This window comes from Tenrec ecaudatus, chromosome 12 (genome assembly GCF_050624435.1).
Source record: "Tenrec ecaudatus isolate mTenEca1 chromosome 12, mTenEca1.hap1, whole genome shotgun sequence".
In the NCBI taxonomy this organism is placed as follows: domain Eukaryota; kingdom Metazoa; phylum Chordata; class Mammalia; order Afrosoricida; family Tenrecidae; genus Tenrec; species Tenrec ecaudatus.
Genome location: NC_134541.1, coordinates 9,225,167 through 9,247,388, shown reverse-complemented (window position 1 = coordinate 9,247,388; position 22,222 = coordinate 9,225,167). Strand labels below are relative to the sequence as shown.

At 50.2% G+C, this 22,222-nt stretch overlaps 1 protein-coding gene across 1 annotated transcript in view; it reads right to left on the bottom strand.

Annotated features, from left to right (window-relative positions):
- The window catches only part of BCAS1 (brain enriched myelin associated protein 1), an 80,566-nt gene that overhangs the window by 37,299 nt on the left and 21,045 nt on the right, over positions 1-22,222 (bottom strand). The window contains exons 4-6 of the mRNA XM_075527696.1: positions 9,705-9,866; positions 8,781-8,825; positions 6,105-6,239 (exon numbers count right to left, since the gene is read on the bottom strand). Coding sequence (XP_075383811.1) covers positions 6,105-6,239; positions 8,781-8,825; positions 9,705-9,866 — 342 coding nt within the window. The remainder of the gene's footprint in view (positions 1-6,104; positions 6,240-8,780; positions 8,826-9,704; positions 9,867-22,222) is intronic.

Sequence of the window (22,222 nt, the reverse complement as noted above, 5' to 3'; positions counted from 1 at the left end):
GTCCCTGGCCCTGTTTTCTATCTAAATGGCAAAGAAACCCAGGGAAACTGCAGCAAGGGCAAGCACCTCCCACCCAGGTACAGCGCCTCCCCTTCGTTTTTCTCAGAAAACACAAGCAGGAAGCCCTTCGCCTCATGCATTCGCCCCCTCCCTGCCTGCAGAAGAGCAGGGCACCCTGTCCCCGAGTGTACTGAGTGCTGGGCTCTCACGGGCTAGTGGCACATTCTCCCTGCTGGAGAGGTGGCCCCTGCACCAATCACTGCGCACGTGCAGGGCAGAGTGTCCATTGGGGTACGTGCTGCCCTGGGTGATGGAGGGGTCTTGGTGCTTACAAGTGAATGGAACCAGGGAAGAAAGGCTTTCCAAGAAAGACAAGGATGGGGACGCTGGGGAATGAACCGGGGCCGGGGCTGGGCCATCTTCTGTGCCCAGGGTGCAGTGTGCTCCGCAGCTCTTTGGGAGGGACACAGAAAAAGTGAGGCGGGGTCCAGCCAGGCTGCTTCCCCAACATACACCTTCCCCTTTCCTTTCAGTTTCCTGGGAGGGGCCTGTGTGTTCAGTGGTGTATCTGGTGGGAGGAGAGCTGACCGTCTCCTGACGTGGTTGGCTTGGGCCCACTATCAGCGCTGCCACTAGCCTTTGAGCAGGGCACCCGTGGTTCAGTGGCCCCACTTGGCATTGACTGCAATCCTGTTACTTGGTTTTGTTGTTTTAATTTTTTCTACTACTTGTTTTTTATGTGACAGGTGTTGACTTTTCCTCCAGCTCACAGCTGCCCTCAAGTAGTGCCCTCAGCCTACGCCCCAACAGACACAGGGAGTTTAGGACAAATCCCCCCACTCCCTACCCTCAGCATCTAGGGTAGGGACTTTCTCCAAGTCCAAGACAGGGCCTGTTTATCACGTCTTTCTGTCTTGCTCGGTTTCCACCCCAGCTTCTTCCTCTCTCGGCCTCGGGCCATTGTTACTTCTTGGAGACAGAATTCCCTTCCTGTGACTCTGCCATCATCCTTCCGCTGGCCCAGGGCCTTGAACGCTCTAATAGTTGCCTCGAGAGGAGGGAACCGGTTAGGTCCAGTTTACAGACAAGAAATCTAAGTGCCTGGTGCTCAAAGAGCTCACACACGGTCACACTAAAGGGCAGAGGTGACACCTGTATCATGGGGGGCGGGTTGGATGCCCAAATTAAACACTTAACAAACCCCGCCATCTCCAACACAGCAAGGCCTCCTGCCTGCACTAGCCAATGATGGGGCCATTTCCAAGGGCAATATTGGGAGCTGGGGTGGGGGGTGGGGCGGGCGGAGCAGACTTGGTTCTTGGTGTGGGGGTGTGGAAGATAGGTTAAACTCAAAACTCGCTACTGCCATCAATTTGATTCTGACTCACAACGCCTCTATAGGACAGGATGGAGCCATCCTTGGGGGTTTCCAAGACTGTAAATCTTTACAGGAGCAGCTGGTGGGGTGGAGCAGTTGGCCTGGCAGCCAGCAGCCCAGCAGGTAGCCAACTGGGCCACCAGGGACCCAGCACAAGCTTCTCACCCAACAGGTCGCAGTATCATCTGTGGGGCTGAACGCCCATGGTGGTGGCAATGAGGACAACTGAGGAAAATCGCCTGAAAGGTGTTTGGGGTACAGGTGATCATGAAGATGGGTTATCAGGTGAACTGAATACCAGCCACGTCTTGTTCCACTGGGCAGGCAACCTGAGACCCTTGCAATATAACCCTTCAGTAATGATGTATGGCAGAGTCGCTCCTATATTCACAGTAATTTAAGAGCTATATTGTTGTTACTGAGTCGTTATGACTCACAGAGACACCCCCACCCCCCTGTGACAGAGTAGAAAAGGCTCACAGGGCTTTCGAAAGCCTCATCTTCATGGGCAGATCACCAGATCACAGAGTCTCTGGTGGGGTTGGAACTGCCAACCTTTCAGTTAGCAGCCAATCACGTAACAATGCCCCGCTGGGACTCAGGGCAATAATTTGTCAAGTGTGTCTCCCATGCTAGACTCTGAGCTCCATCAAGGTGAGCACTGGTGTGAACTTGGACCCGTGTGAAAGTATAGGGTGGAGTCCAACCGCTCAACCAGGTCACAGACTGGTGATGCCTCCCTGGGGGTGTGGCCTTCTTAGAAGAGAGGCTGTGGGAGTGCCTCTCTCTTCCCTTCATCTTCCTCCTAGGACTGGGACTCTGTGTTTGCCTCCAGGGGTGGTCTCCTGTGGGCCACTGACCTTGGGAGCGGACCTAGGAGCTGTGGGCCCCCTGCCATGTTCCCACTGACCGTGGCTCCCTGAGACCCTGCACTCACCAGACTGCGATCTCTCCGCGCCATCGTCTCGCAGCCACAAGAGTCTCCAGAAGGCTCTGGCCAGCATCGGACCCATGGACTTGAGTTGAACTGGGCTGGGAGACCTTCTTGCTATAAATTTCCTTCTTATACATATAGAAGTGTCCCTGCTTTTGTTACTCTAGACAACCCAGCCTCACATAAGACCCCTTACAGACATTCTTAGCTTGTACAAGACTCTTGTCTGGCACAAGATAAATACTACACATATCATCATATGGAAGCAACCAGAGAGAGAGACCCAGCCAGGATTCTGTCACGCCATCCCTCCGGGGTGGGGGTGGGGGGTTGTCACCGTCAGAAGACCACTAGCCTTTTCTTCTCCTCCACCCACCCCTCTTCTCACTTCCCAAAGCAGACTCACACCCTGGACATAATGCCCTTTATCTGAAGCCCAGAGACTTCCCAAGATCCACTCATGCTTCTCAGAGACAATCTCGTCAACCAGGTGGGCTGATTGAACATACTGACAATAGAACCTCTGCCCGTTTATATGTGAATTTCAGATAAAAGATGAACACTTGTGTTTAAGTGTGTCCCAAAGTGTGTGCCTAGGACATCCTTGTTTCTATTAAAACATCACTCCTTTTACTGCAGGTTGCCTTTAATTGGGTGTTGTGCACGTTATCCGCAGCCCCAGCCACGGAATCCTCATGCATCAGACGTGGAGGCTGTGCATCCCCTGGCCACACCTTCCTCCGGCGGAGGTTTGCAAACTTGGCTTTGCACAGAGACGGAGGGGATGGGTTACGGGATGGAGACATGCCATCCAGACCGAAAAGCAATGAATGGGCGGCGGAGCTTCAGGATCCCAGGAGCCAGCAGCCACTCTTTTGAGCTGCCTTGCAGAGAGGGTGGACCTAAGGAAAGCCGAGTGGGGGAGGGACATTTTTGGTCCTGGCGGAGCATTCTAGAGCAATGCCATGTTGCTGTCGGGTCGTAGAGAAATGCTCAGTAAGGTTTCATTTCGGGGTGGCCCGTGTGAGGAAGCCAAGGAAGAGACAGGTGGACTAGAGAGAGGAAAGCTGGCTCTTTTCTTCACGACAACAGATTCACAGCCCCTCCTCCACCTTCACCACTTTCTCACACTAAGCTCATTCTTCTTACAGAATTGGGGTGGAGAGCAAGCAACCCACCAGTGAGCCAGCATCAGTCCCCACTGGCCTGTTCTTGCTGTGTCTGTGAACTGGCTTGGATTCCCCTGCTCCGGTCCCAGTTTATGACCACAGGCTGAGGGTGAGGTGACCATCACCCCTGCCAATCATGAGCCGAAGTCCACAGATGGATTCTGTTTGACCAGTTGTAGTGGCCCCGTGCCCCTGGTATTGATGACGGCAGAAGCAGCCGAACAGGAAGACTGTCTTAGCTGTTGATGGATCCCCTCTTCTAGTGCCCCCTTGTGACAGTGGAGAACTGCCCCAGAGGGTCTCCAGGGATTTACTTTGTATTGGATCAGACCACTGGGTCTTTTCTCTCCCAGGGTTGGTGCCCCCTTCAAGAAGCAGCTGGACACTTAACTGTCTTGCCATCCTCCGAGGTAAGAGCCACCAGCCCTACTGGTCAGCTGAAAAATGGAGGATTCTGAATGGTGGGAATCCGCCCCTTCCTTTAATTGACATTCACCTGAAACGCCATGTGTTCCTGGTGTCCCCAGAATCTGATCTTCCCCCAGGGCACAGCTGTGGAAGGACACGGAGCGAGTGAATTTGGGAAGCCTGAGGAATGACCACACTGAACCAGTGTGAATCATTCACGGGGGGTGAGGGGGAGAGGGGAAGATTCTCCGATGTGAAACTTTGCACTGCCTGGATGAACGTCTTCATGAAATGCAGATCTGGGGAGGTAGGGAGCATCACCCATTTCTCAGCCTTCCAAGGTCCCCTACTCCCAAAAGCTCCAAATGGGAGATCAGCTGGGCAGGTAGTTCCTGTGTACGAAATCTATGCCACCGTTCACTCTCAAAACCTCACTGCCACTGAGTCAATGCCGGCTCATAGTGACCCCATAGGGCAGGATACAACTGCCCCGTGAGTTTCTGTGAGTATACTCTTTATGGGAGGACACACCCCGGCATTCCCCCATGAGATGGCTGGTGGCTTCAAACTTCTGACCTTGCGGTCAACAGCCCAACTTGTGACCACGACACCACCAGAGCTCCTTGCTCTGTTTCACTAGCAGCTACCACACTGTCTCCCACAGAGAGTCGTGCCCCTCTTCCTTCCTTCCCTCCCCCATGGGCGCTAACAACCTTCTCTTCCCCATCACAGGACAGCAGTCCGTCGGGGCGCTGAGGGCGGCAGCAGAACCCAGTTTGTTTGTGCAAACGGAGACTCAGCTTGGGAAACTTTCTGCTCCGCTTCTGCCCACACAATCCTGTAACTGCAGCACCCAGCCGGGCAGATTCAACTTCGTAGAGAGTGGATGGTCTTTGCCATGCATTTCCAAGTGTGCTGGCTCAACCCAGGGGTCCTCTCAGCCTTCCAGACAAACAGGGCCGACTTTTGAGTCACTGGAGTTGTAGCCCATCCCAAAGGGCCGTCTGTGTTGTTCTCGCTTCCCACGAGCACGGAAATACGTACACCGACTCTGCCGGCATTCATTGCTTTTCTGTTTGGGCTGGGCAGCTATTAGGGGGTCCAGTGTAAGTGCAGTTAGAACTAAGAATGGATGGAACAGACTACAGCATGATCAGAGGGTTATCTGGGGGTGAGAGGGGTGTTTCCCAATGTGGAGGGAGCAGACCGTTGGTTGCCATCAGCAGTGTTTTTAGGTGGAATGGGGACATGACATTCAATAGCATGTAGATAGTGAAAATGCTGGTCCTTGTCTAATTCTCCTCTAAACTTGGGGCAAAGTCTCAGTCTGCACAACCCCTGACTCATTGACTTTTAAGAAGGAGGCAGTGGGTACCAGAGTCAGACCCTGAGGCAGCAAGGTTGCAAAAACAGAGTCGGTTTCTCTTTAGTCATTAAAAATAAAGACCGCTCAAACAAAAACCAAATCAGTCAAGCCCCAAAGAAAATGCTAACTTGAAGACTTTCTTGAAATCCAGCAAATACCCCATTTAGGAAGTAAAATTTGTGCTTGGCAAGCGTCGACATCACACCTCCCAATTGATAATGCTTTGAGCTTTTAACATTTCACCCCGAATCAAACCCCACATGTACACAGAGGTGACAGACTCAAACCAGCTCTTGTTTCCTTGGTGTAATATCTTTTTTTTACACCCCTGACCTTTTTTCAATTAGCCTTATTCATCGTTAACTTTCATTTATGAAAAATGATTCTGGATTTCCATGGATGGGGCAATAGGAAGTTTCCTTTTAAGGTAAATCTGATTGGAAAATGGGTGCGCTGAAAGACACCCAGCAAGGAAATCATGGGGCATCCGGCCAAATTGGTGAGGACAGTGTGCCAACCACCGGCCTTTGGGAAACAGTGAGTTAGGAGAACAACCTCAGAACCCTGGTCCACCCTGGGGAGACGTCGGCCGAGAGAGTGGAACTGCGCTCCATGGGGTTTTCTGGAAACAGATCTCCAGGCCTTTGTCCCGAGGTGCCTGGGATGGGCTCAAACCTCCAGCCTCTCGGTTAGCAGCTGGTTAGCAGCCGAGGCTAACCACTCACGCACACCCAGGGCCGATACGCTGCTGAGTCCCTTTGAATCCCACTCCCATGGTGCGGGCCATGAGCACTGGGCGGGAAAGACCAGGGTTCCTCTTGTTTGTTTGTTAGCTTAAGTGATACAGACCTTGTGTCTAAAGAACTTCCTAAAGGCGAGCCCCACCCTGGGGCTATCCAGGTGCTTTTTCTTGGCACCTTTGGCCTGGCCCTCTGCGGTCTTCTGCCCGGCTTGTCCGTCACACACCCGCTCCGCTCGAGCTGCCTTCTGGGTAACAGCAGGCACAGCTTAGAACTTTGTTCTTTACACAATTTCCTTTTTATTTTCCTGTCTGTTGGTGGGAGGCGCGTTGTACCACTCCGCCCACCAACTGCTCTCATAGTCCCCACACCCACCAACCTCTCCCCCTCTCTCCACCAAATCCATTGGCTAAAGAAGGTGGAACAGGACATCCAAGCTCGGCCCACATGCCATAACTGTCCCGGAGACATGGCGGGGGGCAGTGTGGGGGTGTGTGGGAGACACAAAAACAAACCAAACAAAATCCAGCCTCTCCCTGGGAGTTCTGACTATCTAAACGCTATTTTCCCTGAAAGGGAAAGAAAGACATATTAAAGGGTTTGTTTTCGGGAGTTGAGCTGTCGCAGAACGATTTTCCCTCCCAGGGGGATCTGCCTTTCATAAACATAAGAAACTTCATGGTGCTGGGGGGGAGGCGGTGCTCGCCCAGGCAAAGAAGCTTCTAGAATGAACCAGCCCACTCAGTACCAATTGGGGGAGGATGGAGAACCACCCCCAAAGGGCTGAGTCAAGTAACAAATTGGGGGGCGGAGGGGAGGTGGGCACTCATCGTGTGCCTCAATCCACCAGGAGCTGATGGAAGGACGGGCAAACCCTGCAGACATTTCAGAGGTGCTGGGTTTGTCACAAAGAGTGCTAATACCCCATGACCTCTCCAAGACCCAGCTCCACCGGCGGTGCCAAGGTAAGTTCAGCGGGCACCCCACTCCAGGCCCTGGTGCGTGATGAACAAAACGGGGCCCGTGCCTCCGCTCTCCTGGGAAGCCACCCAACCCACCCACATGCCTCGCTGTTTGGGGCCCATTGCTACTGAGTGTGTGGCTTGGGACAATGCAGAGGCCACAACCAAAAGAGACTCAGTCACTCATTGAGTTGGTCCTCGCTGGCTGTAGCAAACGAATCACTTCCCAGGCAAACTCATGCAGCGATGAGGATACAGGTGCATAGAGATTTAGATGGAAGAAGGAAAACATCTTGCGGAAACAATCAGACCGAGTTCTACAGACAGAGTTCCTGAAAGCCTTCCACCTCTCGCAGGGTGCAGGGCTGACCCTTTTCCGATCACTTTTTGGGGAAAAAGACGTGAGTTTTCCTTCTCTGGCAGGTTTCTGCCTTACCAGCCTTGGCAGGCTTGAGTAATTAATAAGCAGTATTCAACCCATCTTGCACATGCTGGAAGAAGCAAGGATCACTGAACGTTTGAGTAGTCCTCTACGACTTACAAGACATTGTTACACCTTCACTCAGCCCCTGAGTCAGGTAGCTCGATTTTTAAAAAATTGTCCCCACTTTACAGATATGGAAGCTATTGGGTGACACAGCCATCCAGTAACAGAACTGGACATGCAGGTCCTAAGAGACAAGGCCCAGATCCTTTGTACAACAACCTCTCAAACTCAAACTCATGCCATCAAATCAATTCCGATTCATAGTGACCATGTAGGACAGGGTAGAACTGGCCCCTGTGGATTTCTGAGACTGTAACTCTTCATGAGAGTAGAGAAACCCCTCTTTCTTCGGCAGAGTGGCTGGTGGTATCACAGTGTTGACCTTGGGGATAGAAGCCTAACATGTAACTACTAAGCCACGAGGGCTCCTGAACAACTTAGATATTGCAAATATGGGCCCCACATGGATCAGACAGACCATGCCATGTCCTCAGTGCCCAAGTGTCTCCCAGATCACATTCAATTAAGAAAAGGAGGAAGGAGAACACCCAGCTGTCATCAAGTCCGGCTTCCCCGGGTGCTCATGCCATTCAAACCACGGGCTCCCCGGTGAGGTAGCGGCTATTCGTGCACCAAGTGCAAACCCCTCCAGAAGGCTTCAGATCAAATGTACTGTGCATCCCAACGATGCATTCGACATCGCCCCGCACTTGGCGAACGTCCAGTGAAGAGAACCCTTCCTCCCAGGCACTAGTGAAGGGTCATTTCTCAAATAAGGCTCGAAGCACCCCAAAACTGCCTTCTACTTCGAAGCACCCCAAACTGCCCTCTACGTCTTCCAGTGCTCATTTGAACCCCCGACCCCACCCGGGGGCTCTCTGAACACAAGGGAGAAGAACAAGGCAATGGTATACTTGTTACCACGTTCTTCCCAGTCTAGGTAAGAAAGTGGTTAATGGGACATTATTTAGGTTAAGTGACGTCTATTTCTTCAGCTGCCCGCTGACATTTCCAGTAAAATACCCCAAGTGCACATGACACAGTTCAAAGGCCATCAAGCGGCAATATTAAAATCTCTAACTACATCCATCACCAGTGCCAGCTCACTGCCAGTGGAGTGGGCTGTGACCACGGTGACTCCGTAGGACAGGGTAGAACTGTCCTTGTGGGTTTCCCACGCTGTCACTCCTTTCTGGAGTAGAAAGTCTCCTCTTTCTCCCAGATGAGTAGAAACACATGTAAAATTCAAGAAACAAACACGCAGATTAAACAAAAGAAAATCTGGAATCCAATTTGAAGCACAGACACCGAACACACACACACACGCTTCACCTACCGCGTCTTCAGGATCCTTTTTGGTTTCAGCTTTGTTTGGAGAAACCTTAAAAAATGAGAAAACCAAAGTTAGAAACCCCCTTTCTTGAGAGTGATTTGCAGCCCGTGGCGAGTTCACTCGACAGATGAAAGAATGAGATGGGATACTCTCAAGGTGTAACATGTTAAATGAACAAAATCCATGTTTTATAGGGAAATGGATAAGAGCTGGCATCTCCACCAAGAGTTTGACCGCATCGAAGATCACCCTCCGGGATGGGCTCAGAGGTCCCGACATGCCAGGCATGACTCCACACATGTGCACAAGTGCCGCACCTTTACTGACGTTTTGGGCTGGCTTGTTTTACCTTTTGACCTTAATCTTGCCATCTGGAGCTAGTCAAACACTTTTCATTCCCCCCCCCTACTCCCCCGTCCCTGCTGAGTGTCTGGTTTATACAGGACCATGGGTGCCAGGAACTAGTGATGGGCAAGCCAAGGAAGACCAGGCTCATCTGGTACCACTGCATTACGATGCCAGTCTTGGCTGTAGCAAGACAGCACAGGGTTTCTACAACGTGTTCTTTGTCACTGGAGCAGCTTAACGGCTGTGCTGATCCAGGGAGGACGTCTCCAATTCTTGTTATGATCCGTGACCACACCGCACCATCTGACTGCAGTCGCATTTCATTAGGAGACAATTTGTGTGACAACATTTGGATGACCACTGCTCATATCATGGTTCCCCATTCTTGGGACTGGACGCCTTCATCAGAACCGGATATAGAAGCATTTTGCTTACAAAGCCTATATTGTTCCTGGTCTCCGCTGTCCCAGCTGCCCCTGATGCTAGCCCCATAGCACAGCCACATTCACATACTCTTCATTCTCAGCATCAATAAACCTTTTGAGCAACGGGGTCGAGCGGAAAGAGGAAAGGACTTACCAGCGTTTTAAAGAAACTCATGATGGGATGATCGCTCTCGGTTGGATCTGTGGCCTGGGGGCTCTCCTCTGTGGTCTCTGGTGCTTCTGGGATCCCCTCCAGGACAGAATAACTCGAACTTGCGATTTCCTGTCTTCCTCTTTTCTTGCTGTCAACTACGTCCTAGGAGTAAAATCGAGTTTTCACAGTTGCAACTCGTTCAACGCGAACTCTCAAAGGAATAGCGTGGCTTCACACCCCTTCCTCCTTCCCCACCTAATTCCAACCATACTTCTTCTGCCCACGGCGTGCAGAACAATCATGAGCTTATGAGGCTCACTCTTGCTTCCCCTCCCCTTCTTCCTAACATATTCTGCATTTGCAGTTGGTTGGAGGGACGCTGTTTGGAGTCAGAGGTCACAAATGCAGTAGTGCGTATTGCATTCTGCACCCAAACCACCTTCTCCTAATTCCAGCAATGGGGTTGTGGAAGACACCAATGTTTTCCAACCTTGGGCTCTTCTTGTCTAATGGTTTGTACATTAGCCCCAGAGACACCTCTATTTTTTTCCTCACCGTCCCCAAAGAGGAGAGTTACAGCAACTTAAAAAGAAAGTGCCGGTGCTTGAAGAGAATACTTATACTTCCGGAATCTGGGAGCTTATTGGCATGAAGAACATGGTCCTGGGACTATTCCTTCTAAGCGTCTTCTGAGTCTGTTCTCCTTTCTCCACCTCCACTCACATGACGCCAGGCTAGGTCACGATCATTGCTCAAGACCACAACAAACTCCTGCCTGGTCAGTTTGCACCCTCGTTGCCCTTCCATCCATCCTGCATGTAGCTGATCCCAACCTCACAGCTCTTTGTACCCTTCTTTGGCTCTCCACAGCCCTTCAGTTCAAGTCCAAACTCCAGAACAGAATCTCCAGGGTCTTACAAGGGGAAGCCAGGGAGATATGAAGCAAGTCAACAAAGATGCTTTACCACCTGACCATAGTCAAGGGGTGTGACTGTGAATAGATTTGCTACCAAAATAGAGAGCATTGTAAAGTCAATTATGGCAGATGGCGTAGGTTCCAATGCGATAGCTTATCATTAGATCTCACTTTGACTTCAGTTTTTAATCATTTCTTTTTGATTGAGCTTTTAGTCATTGTGGCTGGTTGGTTTGCTTCGTGTTTGGGATTTGTGTGATTTTCTGTGTGTGAAGTCCAGCATAGGCAGATGTATACAGACAGTAACTGCATTGATCATTGTCTCGAGGCATGGCAGGGGAGGATGGAGGAAATGGAGCGCTAACAACAATGAGCACAAGAAGAAAATAGTCTAAAATTGATGGTGGTGATGCCTGTACACATCTTCTTAATACGGTTGAATGATTAAATTGTGAGTCTATGAAGTATATGCAAAATACATGCGGATACAACTATTTAATAAGGGAACAGGGCTTTAGGTGGGTGGTGAGAGATGCCTTTCTGAAAGGAGGAGACACTTACTAGCTGAAGCGTGCATGAGTATTCCCCACGAGCACATGGTGGGGAAGTCAGACTGCTCTACTATTGTGATTACCTTGTGTTATGTCTGAGAAATCCCAAGAAGGCTGACGGGAGAGAAGCGTGTGCATTGAGTAGCACAAGCAGACTGGGATTGTCTGCAGTTGGCTTATAAAAGTTCTGGGCATGTGGCTGGTCTTGCATACACCATTGTTCAGTTAGATGACCGGGAAGGCCTATACTGTTGATAAAGGAGCCTTCTAGGCTCCATGGTGAAGCTATGGAGCTCATGGCTGCTAATCGAGAGGTCGGCTGTGTAAAACCATCGCAGGCTCTGCAGGAGGAAAGTCCTGGTGATCTGTTTCCATGGACAGGGTCGGAGTTGCTGCCTCCTCAGAGCAACAGCCCATAAAGATAGCAGCCGGGGAAACCGTGGGGCGGGTCTTCTCTGTCCTATTGGCTCAGTTTGAGGCCACGTCAACTCACCAGCACACGATTCCAACACCAATGTCTGTGACTGCCAACACCCCGTGTACGATGTTTGTTGTGGTGCTGGTGCTGCCTGGCTGAGTGAAGATACGATAACAAAAACTCAATCGCCGTGGATTGATTCTGATTTGCAGCGGCCCAGGAGAGGGCAGAAGAGTCTGGCAGGGGTCCCAAGGCGTGAACCTTTACGGAAGCAGACTGCCTTGTCTTTCCCCACGGCTGGTAGGTCCAACCCACTGACCTTTCAGTTGGCAGCTGAGCGCTTAACCATTGCAACCTCAGGGCTTCTTGGGGGAAGAGAACCCAAAGCAAACCCACACTATCCGGTGATGGTAATTAAAAGGAGACCAGACTCACTGTCATCGAGTCGATTCTGACTCACGGCCACTTTGCAGGATAGGGTAGATTGGCCCTGTGGGTTTCTGAGACTGAAACTCTTTACAGGACTGGAAAAACCTCATCTTCCCCTCGTAGAGCAACTGGTGGCTTTGAGCTACAGAGAGCCCAATGTCACCCGGGCTCCCTGAGTGAGGACATGGTTGGGGGCTGGGGGACCAAGGGCCGAGAATGATGCAGATTTTAATGAACAACGATAAATGGGTTTCTTCTGAGCTTAATTCTGAGCCCCTGGATTTCATATTTTGGTGTCGAGTTTTCATTGCGGATACTACCCAAGTAGTGCAGTTGGCTACACAAGTGTGGCCAAGTTGATCCTCCTAAAATGACAACCAGATGTCATCCTGGGGTGAGAAATTCATCAAGTACTCTTGGTATTCATGCAATAGTGTATGCGAAGTGTCAGAAAACATCTAAAAAAGAATTTCTTGTTGTTGAAAAGACACACAGCAGTCCATGCACCAATTTCAACAGTTCCTATATGAACATTTCAGGGACACTGATAAGTTTTTTCGGGTTGTGCGACAGCGCCCCCAGCCCCCCACTTCTTCTGCAAGTCACCCCTCCTCGGGAACATAAACTTTGTGTCCCCTAAGATTCCTTTCTAATCCTTTGAGTTTCTGTTGTCCGTTTGATCCCACATTGATAGATCTTTAAGGAGCCTTGGTGGTGGGGTGGGTTCATCGTTGGGCTGCTAACTGTAAGGTTGGTGGGTCAGCCCCACCTGCTGCTCTGAGGAAGGAAGATGAGGCTGTCTGCTCGTGTCAAGATTCAGTCTCTGAAACCCCAAGGAGAGGGTCTCCTATGGCTATAGAGCCGCTAGAGGTCCCCGTGAACTCAGAGGCAGAGAGTTCACTCACTGCACACTTTACAGAAGGAGATGCTCCGGGACCATGTGTGGAATGGATGGTGAAGAGTGAGCAGCTTGCCCCGCACCCTCTTGTGATGCGCTGAGGTGGTACCTTTTGATGGAAGCAAGTGGCCCCGTCTCTCCCCCACAGTGTGGCTGGTGGGTTTGAACCACTGGCCTCTTGGTTAGCAGCTGAGCCCTTAACCACTGCTGCCTGGTTCCTGTACTGAGTTAAACCCACTGCCATCATGCGGACCTGACTCACAGCGACCTTGTCTAGGAACAGACAGTCTGAGTTTTCTTACTCAACAGGGCTCCTTAACTGAGCGATGCAAACTCTCACACGAACTGCCTGCCAGGGCACTGCCTCCGGCTCATAGCAGCCCTGGGATCCCCTGGCTGTGTTTCTCTCTGATGCCTGTGAAACGAAGTCTCACTATCCTCACTTCTACGGAGCATTCTGGCTGATGCTCTGTGACGGGGTGCATTGTGGACGGCATTTTTCTCTTTTGAACAAGAAAGGCAAATAAGCATTGATGATTGGCTGTATAGCTACGTGCAGAGGGACTCCAGGAGGAGACACTGAAGGGGACGTGGGTGGGACATAGGTCATCTGGAGCCAAGTGAATTGATCTCCTTTTAAAATGGAAATTGAAAACACAATTCAGGTGACCAACTCAGTAAAATGAAAAAAAAAAAAACCAAAAAACCCAGCAGGCCGAGGTAAACGCAGCTGGCGCGAGAGCCAGCGGCGGGCAGCTCCCTGCTGAAATGCAACTTGTAGAATGACCTCTGTCCTGAATGACCTCTGTCCTGAATGACCTTTGTCCCGAACTGCAAACATGATTGTGCTTTTTCTCATCAGCTCTCCAGGGCAGAAGCAGGCACATTCTCCAGCAAATCCCTAGTGGATTCTCTTGAGCAAACAGGTGTTCACGGGATTCGCTGGGTCTGCTTTCTTTTTCTTCTTCCTTTCTTCCTTTCCGTGGGTTTCAAACAGCACATGGGCAAGCGCTGGTTGTTTGCCTTCTCTCGATCTGATTTTCTGTAATAAAATGCAAACGGTGGGTGGGGTCTGGCACCTTCCTGCAACTGTGAATTGCCAGGAGGATTTCCACCTCCTTCAGGACCCTGGGGGAAGGTCTGCAGGCTCCGCAATGTCCACAGGAAGATGCCATGAGGCAGTAAGACCAGGGACGAACGGCCGCCTGGAACAGTTGGGGATGACTGTTGACCTCAGCTAGACGTCCCCTTCACTGGCCACCGTGGCTTTCATTTTGAGCCTTCCAGAGGCCGAGTCCGAAAGCACAGCTTGATTCATGGGAATCTGCCTGGGAAACGCTCAAGTGGGCAGAAAGCCATTGCAATCAGAGCCACGTGTTGGCAATCAGAGCCTCGTGCTGTGTGGGATGAAAGAGAAAGGCCTGCTTGGGTGTCATGGCAGCCCAAGGTGCCGGTGATCAGGTAACAGGGGCCTGCAGTCCATCATTAAGTCTTCCGTTTTTTGTTCTTTAAGCACTCACCTGTGGCCATTGCCAGATGTCAGAAGAAAAATGGAGTCTCAGAGAGAGAGAGAGAGAGAGAGAGAGAGAGAGCATGTAACCTGTTGCCCCAGCAATCTCCGCATCAGATGGGAGTTTTCTGCTTTTAAACTCTGGCACTAATATAAAGCTCAAGGCCACCTAAGGAGGCGCTATATAAATATAAATCAATGTAGCCACATGATTACTTCTGTTTTTCTCAATTGCTCCTTCCCGATATATGCCAATTCATACCCAGGCACCACTGAGCCATGGCCAGGCCAGGACAAGGCACAGAAAGCACACTTGTAACCATCAAGCTAACCCCCCTGAAGAAAAGGCCTGTGATGATGAAAGGCTTCATAGCTGCCCACCCCCAACCCCAAGTTCTCCTCCCGCTGCCGAGAAGAGATCACTGCAGAGGTCAACACAGGTGCACCCGGCCCAAGCCATGGTATTTTCAATCTCTCCTATGCATGTGAAAGCTGGACACCGAATAAGGAAGACTGAAGAAGAATCGATGCATTGGAATCGGGCTGGCAAAGAAGCATGAATGTATCATGGATTGCTGAAAGCACAAAGCGATCTCTCTTGGAAGAAATACAGCCAGAATATGCCCTCGAAGCCAGGGTAGCGAGACTCTGTCTCATGTCGTCGGGACAGGTAATGAGGAGAGATCAGTTCCTGGAGAAGGCTGCCATGCTGGGTGAAATCGAGGGGCAGCGAGAGAGAAAAAGATGTGGACCTTTGGTGAGATGGGTGGACACAGCGGCTGCAACCATGGGCTCAAGCATAACAGCCGTGAGGATGGCACTGGGCTGGGCAGTGCTTCTTGTTGTCCTGAGGGTCGCCACGACTTGGAGAAGACTTGGCACCAAACAACAACACAATGGCAAGATTGAGGAAAAGTTCACGGTAATCGGCGAGTTAGCCGAGAAATAATTAGACTCTTCAGAGGGGGAGGGAAGAACCTACGCGTATTCCAAACATGACATCCGCATCTTTGTCACTCTTTGGAATAGTTTCTAAGTGGGGGGTGGGGGATTAAGCTGGAAAACCAGATTGCAGAATGTATCAACCTACCCATTCCATGCCCTTTCTTTTCAAAGGAGGCAGACAGGCTCACTGGTTTTAGCTCTGTATGCTATTTGAGGAGGCCTGGTGGTGCAGTGGTTAAATGCAGGGTTGTTAACTGAAAGGTCGTTGGTTCGGACCCCACCAGTCACCCATAGGACAAAGACTGGGCAGTCTGCTCTCATAAAGATCACAGCCGTGGAACCCCTGTGGGTCAGCTAGTGGGTAAGCCCTGGATGGTTAACCACAAGCTTTTCGGTTCAAATCCGCCCACCTTCCCAAGAAAGAAAGCTGAGGCTGTCTGTTCCTGTAATGATTTACAGCCTTGGAGACCTGATGCAGGATCACTATGAGTTGAAGTTGACTTGCTGGCAGTGAGATTTTGCCCTCTGCTTGAGGGGAGGTTGAGTTCACTGCCTTGATTTCCAGGAGGGAAGGAAGGCAGGGAGGCCACAGCCTCCTGTGTTGTCTTCTGGCAGCAGACACTGCTTTGGAAGCATTCCTGAGGACCGCTGAGATGGCGCGCTGCTGAACAAACTCTGTTTATGGGGCATTTAAGACAGAAACACATATGCTGCGGGTGAGGAGTGGGTCCCCGGGTTTGTCACACTGGCACACATGGCATTCGAGTAACAATCCCCTCACAGGGTTCTTTCCAACAAGCACAACCTCCACACCCAATCGCGGAATCATAGCCACGCGTACGCCAATCCTGTCTGGAAATTCAAGAGCTGATGGCCAAAGGCCTAGGCTGTTTATCCTCTGTTTAACCAACACTCCCAGACAGTGAGAAGACAGCGCTGAATGTGGCCTGAGTTAGCCTGTAGATTTTCTAAGAACCGTCTGAGCTTACGGCGATCCTGTGTCCTAAGTTCTCATGTGAAACCGAACCCTTTCCTGACCCAATCTGCCATCCAATTATACTGCCAGCCTCCTCTCCTCTCCATCGTCCATCTCAAAACCCTGTGTATTTCCTCCACAGGCCTTTCTGTAGCCCACTCCCGGGAGGAACCGAGCTTGGTTCGGTTCACCACTGGATTCCTCCCCCTCCAGAACCTAACAGCACGCCCAGCACCCAGAGAGCACGCGGGTGTTTGCTGAATGAATACACCCACGCACCCAGCTCTCCTATTTATTATTCAATAGTTATTCTTGCTGGTGGGCTGACTTTCCGATGGGATTTACAGTCTACGCATTGAGCTGCTAACTGCAAGGTGAGCAGTTTGAAACCGCTCCTCAGGAGAACGATGAGGCTTTCCGCTCCTCTAAAGAGTAACAGTCTCAGAAACTGGGGGGTGGTGGTAGCATTTCCACTCTGTCCTATAGGGTCACTGTGCATCAGCATTGCCTCAATGGCGGTGAGTTTAGTTTTTTGTGTTTAACTAGGAAACTTACAGAGTCCTGTTCTGCCCTGTAACACACGGAGTCTCCATGGGTAGGTATTGACTCAACAGCAGTGGGTTTGTTTTGGGGTTGTTGTTGTTTTTTGTTTTGGTTTCCATTTTAGATGGCTGTCTCCATAGCTTCGAATCATGCTCAGCAGAGAGATGGGAGTCAAATGGGGACCGTTGACTTTAGTCTCAACTCCATCACGAGAAAAAAACACAATGCAAGTGTTGACTAGAAGGTTGGGCGGAGTGCCATCGCTGCTGGGGACAGTCAGGCGTGGTGGGACTGCGGCGAATTAGAGGGAACGCCCTATTTTAAGGGGCACTCACAGCTCACACCCCCCATGGAAGCAGAGGACATGGCTCCACTCCCTGTGCTTCAGAACAGTAAGAAGTACTCAATTATCTTTCACCCTCACGGTTTAGAGGTATTGTCCACTTGATCTGCCTCTGTACAGATAATCTTCGTGAACTCACACGTTATTTTAAACATGATAAAGGTCCACTGAACACACCTGTGGCTCCATACATTCTATAGGGGGAAGTGTTCGCATCACCCCTACGCACTGCTCCTTGGAGGGCATGTCTCACTGATTGGGTGGCTGATGTCTCTACGGAAATGAAGGTCGAGGAACTTGGCTGAGCTAAGTTAAGGAGCTATGCTGACTGTCCTACTTTAGGACCTCTAGTAGGCTGGTGTTTGCTATGACTAGTCAAGACAGCATATCCTCACTCCCACTGAGTTGAGTGCACTTCATCGCCACCCTCTAGGACAGAGCAGAACTGCCCCACCGGGTTTCCAAGGTCGTGCATCTTCACAAAAGCAGACTGTTTTAGCTTTCTCCCAAAGAGCGGCCAGCAGGTTCAAACCATCAGCCTTTAGGTTAGCAACCCAATGCAGCCCTCCGCCATGCACAGCATTAGCACATCCTGAAATCCTGTCGACATGATTGCCATTGAGTCTACAGGAAAAGGTAGAACTGGCCCGGTGGGTTTCTAAGACTGTAACTGTTTTTACAGGGTATAAATCCTCATCTTGCTCCTATGGAGTGGCTAGTGGCTCTGAACTGCTGACCTAGGAATGAGCAGGCCACGTCATAACCCACTATGCCACCAGGGCTGCTGTCTATTGGATGGTGGGGCCAGTTTCTAGGCCTCTCTCCTTGCACTGATGTTAAACAGTGCACCGGTCTTGAAGCGATGGCTTCAGAGATTTGAAAATATCTAAGGTCTTTTCTCTTTCTGGACTCACAGCTGTAGGACATAACCATGTAGACAAAAAGCCCCACCCATTGAGGTCAAGTTAATTCTGACTCACAGCAACTCTATAGGTCAGAGTAGAATTGCCCCTGAGAGTTTCCAAGATGTTAGGTCTTCATGGAAACAGATCACCAGGTCGCTTCCTGTGAAGTGGCTGGTGGGTTTGAACCGCTGATCTTTTGGTTGATGGACTAGCACTTAACCACTTTACCACCAGGAGTCTTCTTCCTTAAAGAGTAAACCCCCTTGCCATTATGTTGATAGAACTCATGTTGGTCCTACCAGACAGAGTAGAACTGTCCCTGCAGGGCGTTTGAGGCTGTACATCTTGAAGAAGCAGAAGACTGCTGTCTGTCTCCCTCAGAGCAGCTGGTGGATTGGAACAGTTAACCTTCTGGTTTACAGCGGAGGGCTGACCCACTGCACCATTAAGGCTCCTTAGCATGGAGGGACTGGTGCCAAATCCCAGCACTGCCTCTGTCTAGTTGCATGCCAGCTGGGCACCACAGGGGACAGCAATAGAATAACACTACTCCAGTTCACAGGCTATTTTTAGGTGCCGCCGAGTTGGTTCTGATCCATACTGACTCTACACCCAACAGAAGGAAACACTGCTCAGTCCTGCACCACCACCCTCACCATTGTTCCTGTGCTTCAGTGCATCGCGGCAACCACTGGGTCGAGTCATCTCATTGAGGATCTTCCTCTTTCACCCTGACCCTCTATTCACCAAACGTGATGTCCTTCTCCTGGGACTGGGCTCTCCTGAGAACATGCCCAAAGCACAGTAAGATGAAGTCTCGCCATCCTAGCCCCTAAGGAGCACGCTGGCCATGCTTCTTCCAAGACAGATCTGTTCGTCCTTTAGGCAGCCCATGGTACTTTCAATAGTCTTTGCTAGCACCCCAGTCTTCTTTGCCAGCAATCAGGGTGCACTTGAGAATCAGATACATTACACACATATGGTGTGGCAGTTACACAATCTCCTGTCAACTTGAGTCAAGGGGTGGAGTCGAGCCTGTCAATCAGGCCGTAGCCAATGAGGCCTCTGTGTAGGCATAGCCTTCTCCTGAGGATTCTGGGGTCTTCCGTCTTCCTCCTTGGACGTGGGACACTCTCTCTGTTACACATTCCTGATGACAAACCACCAGATGGAGCTACTGTATATACTCATGTGTAAGCCAAACTTTTCAGCACATTTTTAATGCAGTTTTTGTGGTAAAACTAGGTGCCTCTGCTGATATTTGGGTCAGCTTATACTTGAATGTATATGGTGAGCTGATTTGGCCCGAGCCATGAGCTGGCAGAGCCATGTGGAGACCCACACCAGCACTGAGATGCTCCCACTCCAAATGGATCCACAATTTCCACCCACTGGCCTGTGATCTTCCTGCATTCAGTGTCATTGCATGTGTTGTGTGAATCTGAAGAGGAATTTACAGACTGGTATTGGACATATGGGCTAATATCAGACTTAGGGACTTGATCTAGACTGGGCTGGGATGTTTTCTTAATATACAATTGCTCTTTTATATAAAGCTCTCTCTTACACACAGATGAGTGTCTATGAATTTGTTCCTGCAGTCAATCCAGATGAACACAGATGGCAATTCATCCATGCTTGGCCCCCAACCTAACACTCAGAAAATGTTCCCTTGAAAGTGGGGGGAGTGACTAGATCACACTCATGGGAGAGCCAGCTCAAAATCCACCTGGCAACCTCACTGCCAAACAAGACCCACTGCGTATCTCAACCACAACTAACACCTCAGCAAACTGTTAGAGATGGGCTGAAAGGGGTCAAATGAAGGGTACAAGTGCATGACGCTTTGCAGGTTTGAGTGACAGCAAACCTATCAGCCTCGTATCCCAAAATCCCTCTCTGCTGAGAGCTGTGTTTGCCAGAGCTGCCCATGGCACAGCAGCAATGCATCCTCCTACCAATCTCTGACAAGTCACCATATGGTGACATCTACCACCTTCGTGCCAGGCAGCTCCACCTCACAAACATTGGATGCCAATGTGTGCCAGGCATGATGCCAGGGATAGAGGGTGCATGGTGGCAGAAGAGATAAGATCATCTCCCAGTCTCGATAAACGAAAAGGGGGCATTATGGTAGAACAGGGCTGCCCAAACTACAGATTGTAACTGCTCTCGGAATGGAAAACCATGGAAAACAAGCACTCGGCAAAACGATAAAACAGAAGGAAACAGCTCAGAGAATCGTAGGCATGCAGGCCTGCGGTCTATCATTCTGTGAATCCTTTGTTCGGGTGCCTGTGTGTGTGGGGGGTCAGCAGGTAAAATCTATTCCTCACGGTGGGTGTGATAGGTTTTGTGCAAACTTGGCTGGGCCAGGATTCTCAGTAGGTGGGCACGTAGTTTCTTCCTTCTTCGGATGAAAGTTCAGGGTTTTGAGCTGACCTGGTGCAATAGGCTTCAGAGGGTCTTGATTCTGGTTCTGCCACTAATTCACTGTATGGCCTCGTGGAAGCAACTGAACCTCTCTCAACCTTTGCTTCCTTATCAGTTAAGTATAAAAAGCAATCTTGTGTTGTTATAAAAATCAACGCAGTCCATGCCAATGCTTACCACCTGGCCCTAGAAACCCAGAAGTGTTAATAAAGGACCATCAGTCTTGAGTGATTCTACCACACCGTAAGAACCTGAACTCACCTGTTGGCCACTCAGGCGCTTCATACTCCCAGGTAATCTCGACGACTGTAAACATCTCATCTCGAATGTTTCTTATTGCTCAACTATGAAACATGACAGTGTCTGTCATAGCGGAGGGCCTTGTCGATAAGCATGATCTTTTACATTTAGGGGGCAGACTAGTACAGTGGTTAGGAGTGTGGACTTAGACCACCGGAACATGAACCTTAGCTTTGCCACTCACCACGGCTGGGGCCTTGAGCAAGTAAGCGTCTCCAAGCCTCATTCTGCTCGTGTATAAAATGGGTGCAAAGATCGTAACTAACCTCCCAGACCGCTGCCGTGAGAGTTCAGTGAGATACTGCAAGGATTGTGCTGAACTTGTGCTGGGGCTCAGTTTAAGTTGGCCTCTATAGCTATTCCGCCAGCACCATAATGACAACCATCCCTACCACCACCACCACCACTTTCACCACTGCTGCCACCACCATGGTTGGTGACGTTAGGATCTCTCAAGTCACTTCTGACTCACAGCGATCCCGCGGACAACAGAATGAAACATTGCCAGCCTTGCCCCGTGCTGCTCATGATTGTTGTTATGTTTGAGTCCCTCGTTATGCGCCCTGCACCAGCGAATCTCATGAAAGGTGCTCCTCTTTTTCACAGACCCTGTACTTTCTAAGCATGACGTCCTTTCTCAGGGACTGGCCTTGCCTGAGAACATGTCCCACATATGTGAGATGGAGTGTCAGCATCCTCACCTCTAAGGAGCATTCTGACTTAACTTCACAAGACAGATGTGTTTGTTCGTCTGCTTTATTCACTGTCCAGCTCTCGCCTGCAGATGAGGCTATCGGGAATATTATGACTTACCATGAAAATACCAAGAGTCAGACACACCTTCGTCCTCCAACTGAATCACCACCACCATTCCAACCACAAGCCAAACTCACTGCTTCCAGTTGATTCTGACTCAGAGTGATCCTATCTTATGGGACTGGGTAGAAGTACCCATGTGGGATTCTCTCTCTCTCTCTCTCTCTTTTGGGAAACAATCTTACTGGCACTTCATGCACGTATCATACAATTCAATAGTTCAATCATATCAAGAAGCATCGTGGAATCATGACCACGATACATTTTAGGACAGTTTCTTCTTCCTTGTACTCATTGTCCTTAGTGCAGTTGTTATTTTTTGATGTGGTAAAAATATACACAACAAAACATTCTCCAATTCCACAACTTCTGTGTGTATAATCCAACGTCATTGATTATGCTCTTCGTGTTGTCCGACCATGATTGATGTTGAGACTGTAACTCATCGAGAGCAGAAAGCCTCATGTTTCTCTTGCAGGATGGCTGGTGGTTTTGAACTGCTGATCTTGGGATGAGACACCCAGTGTATAATCAG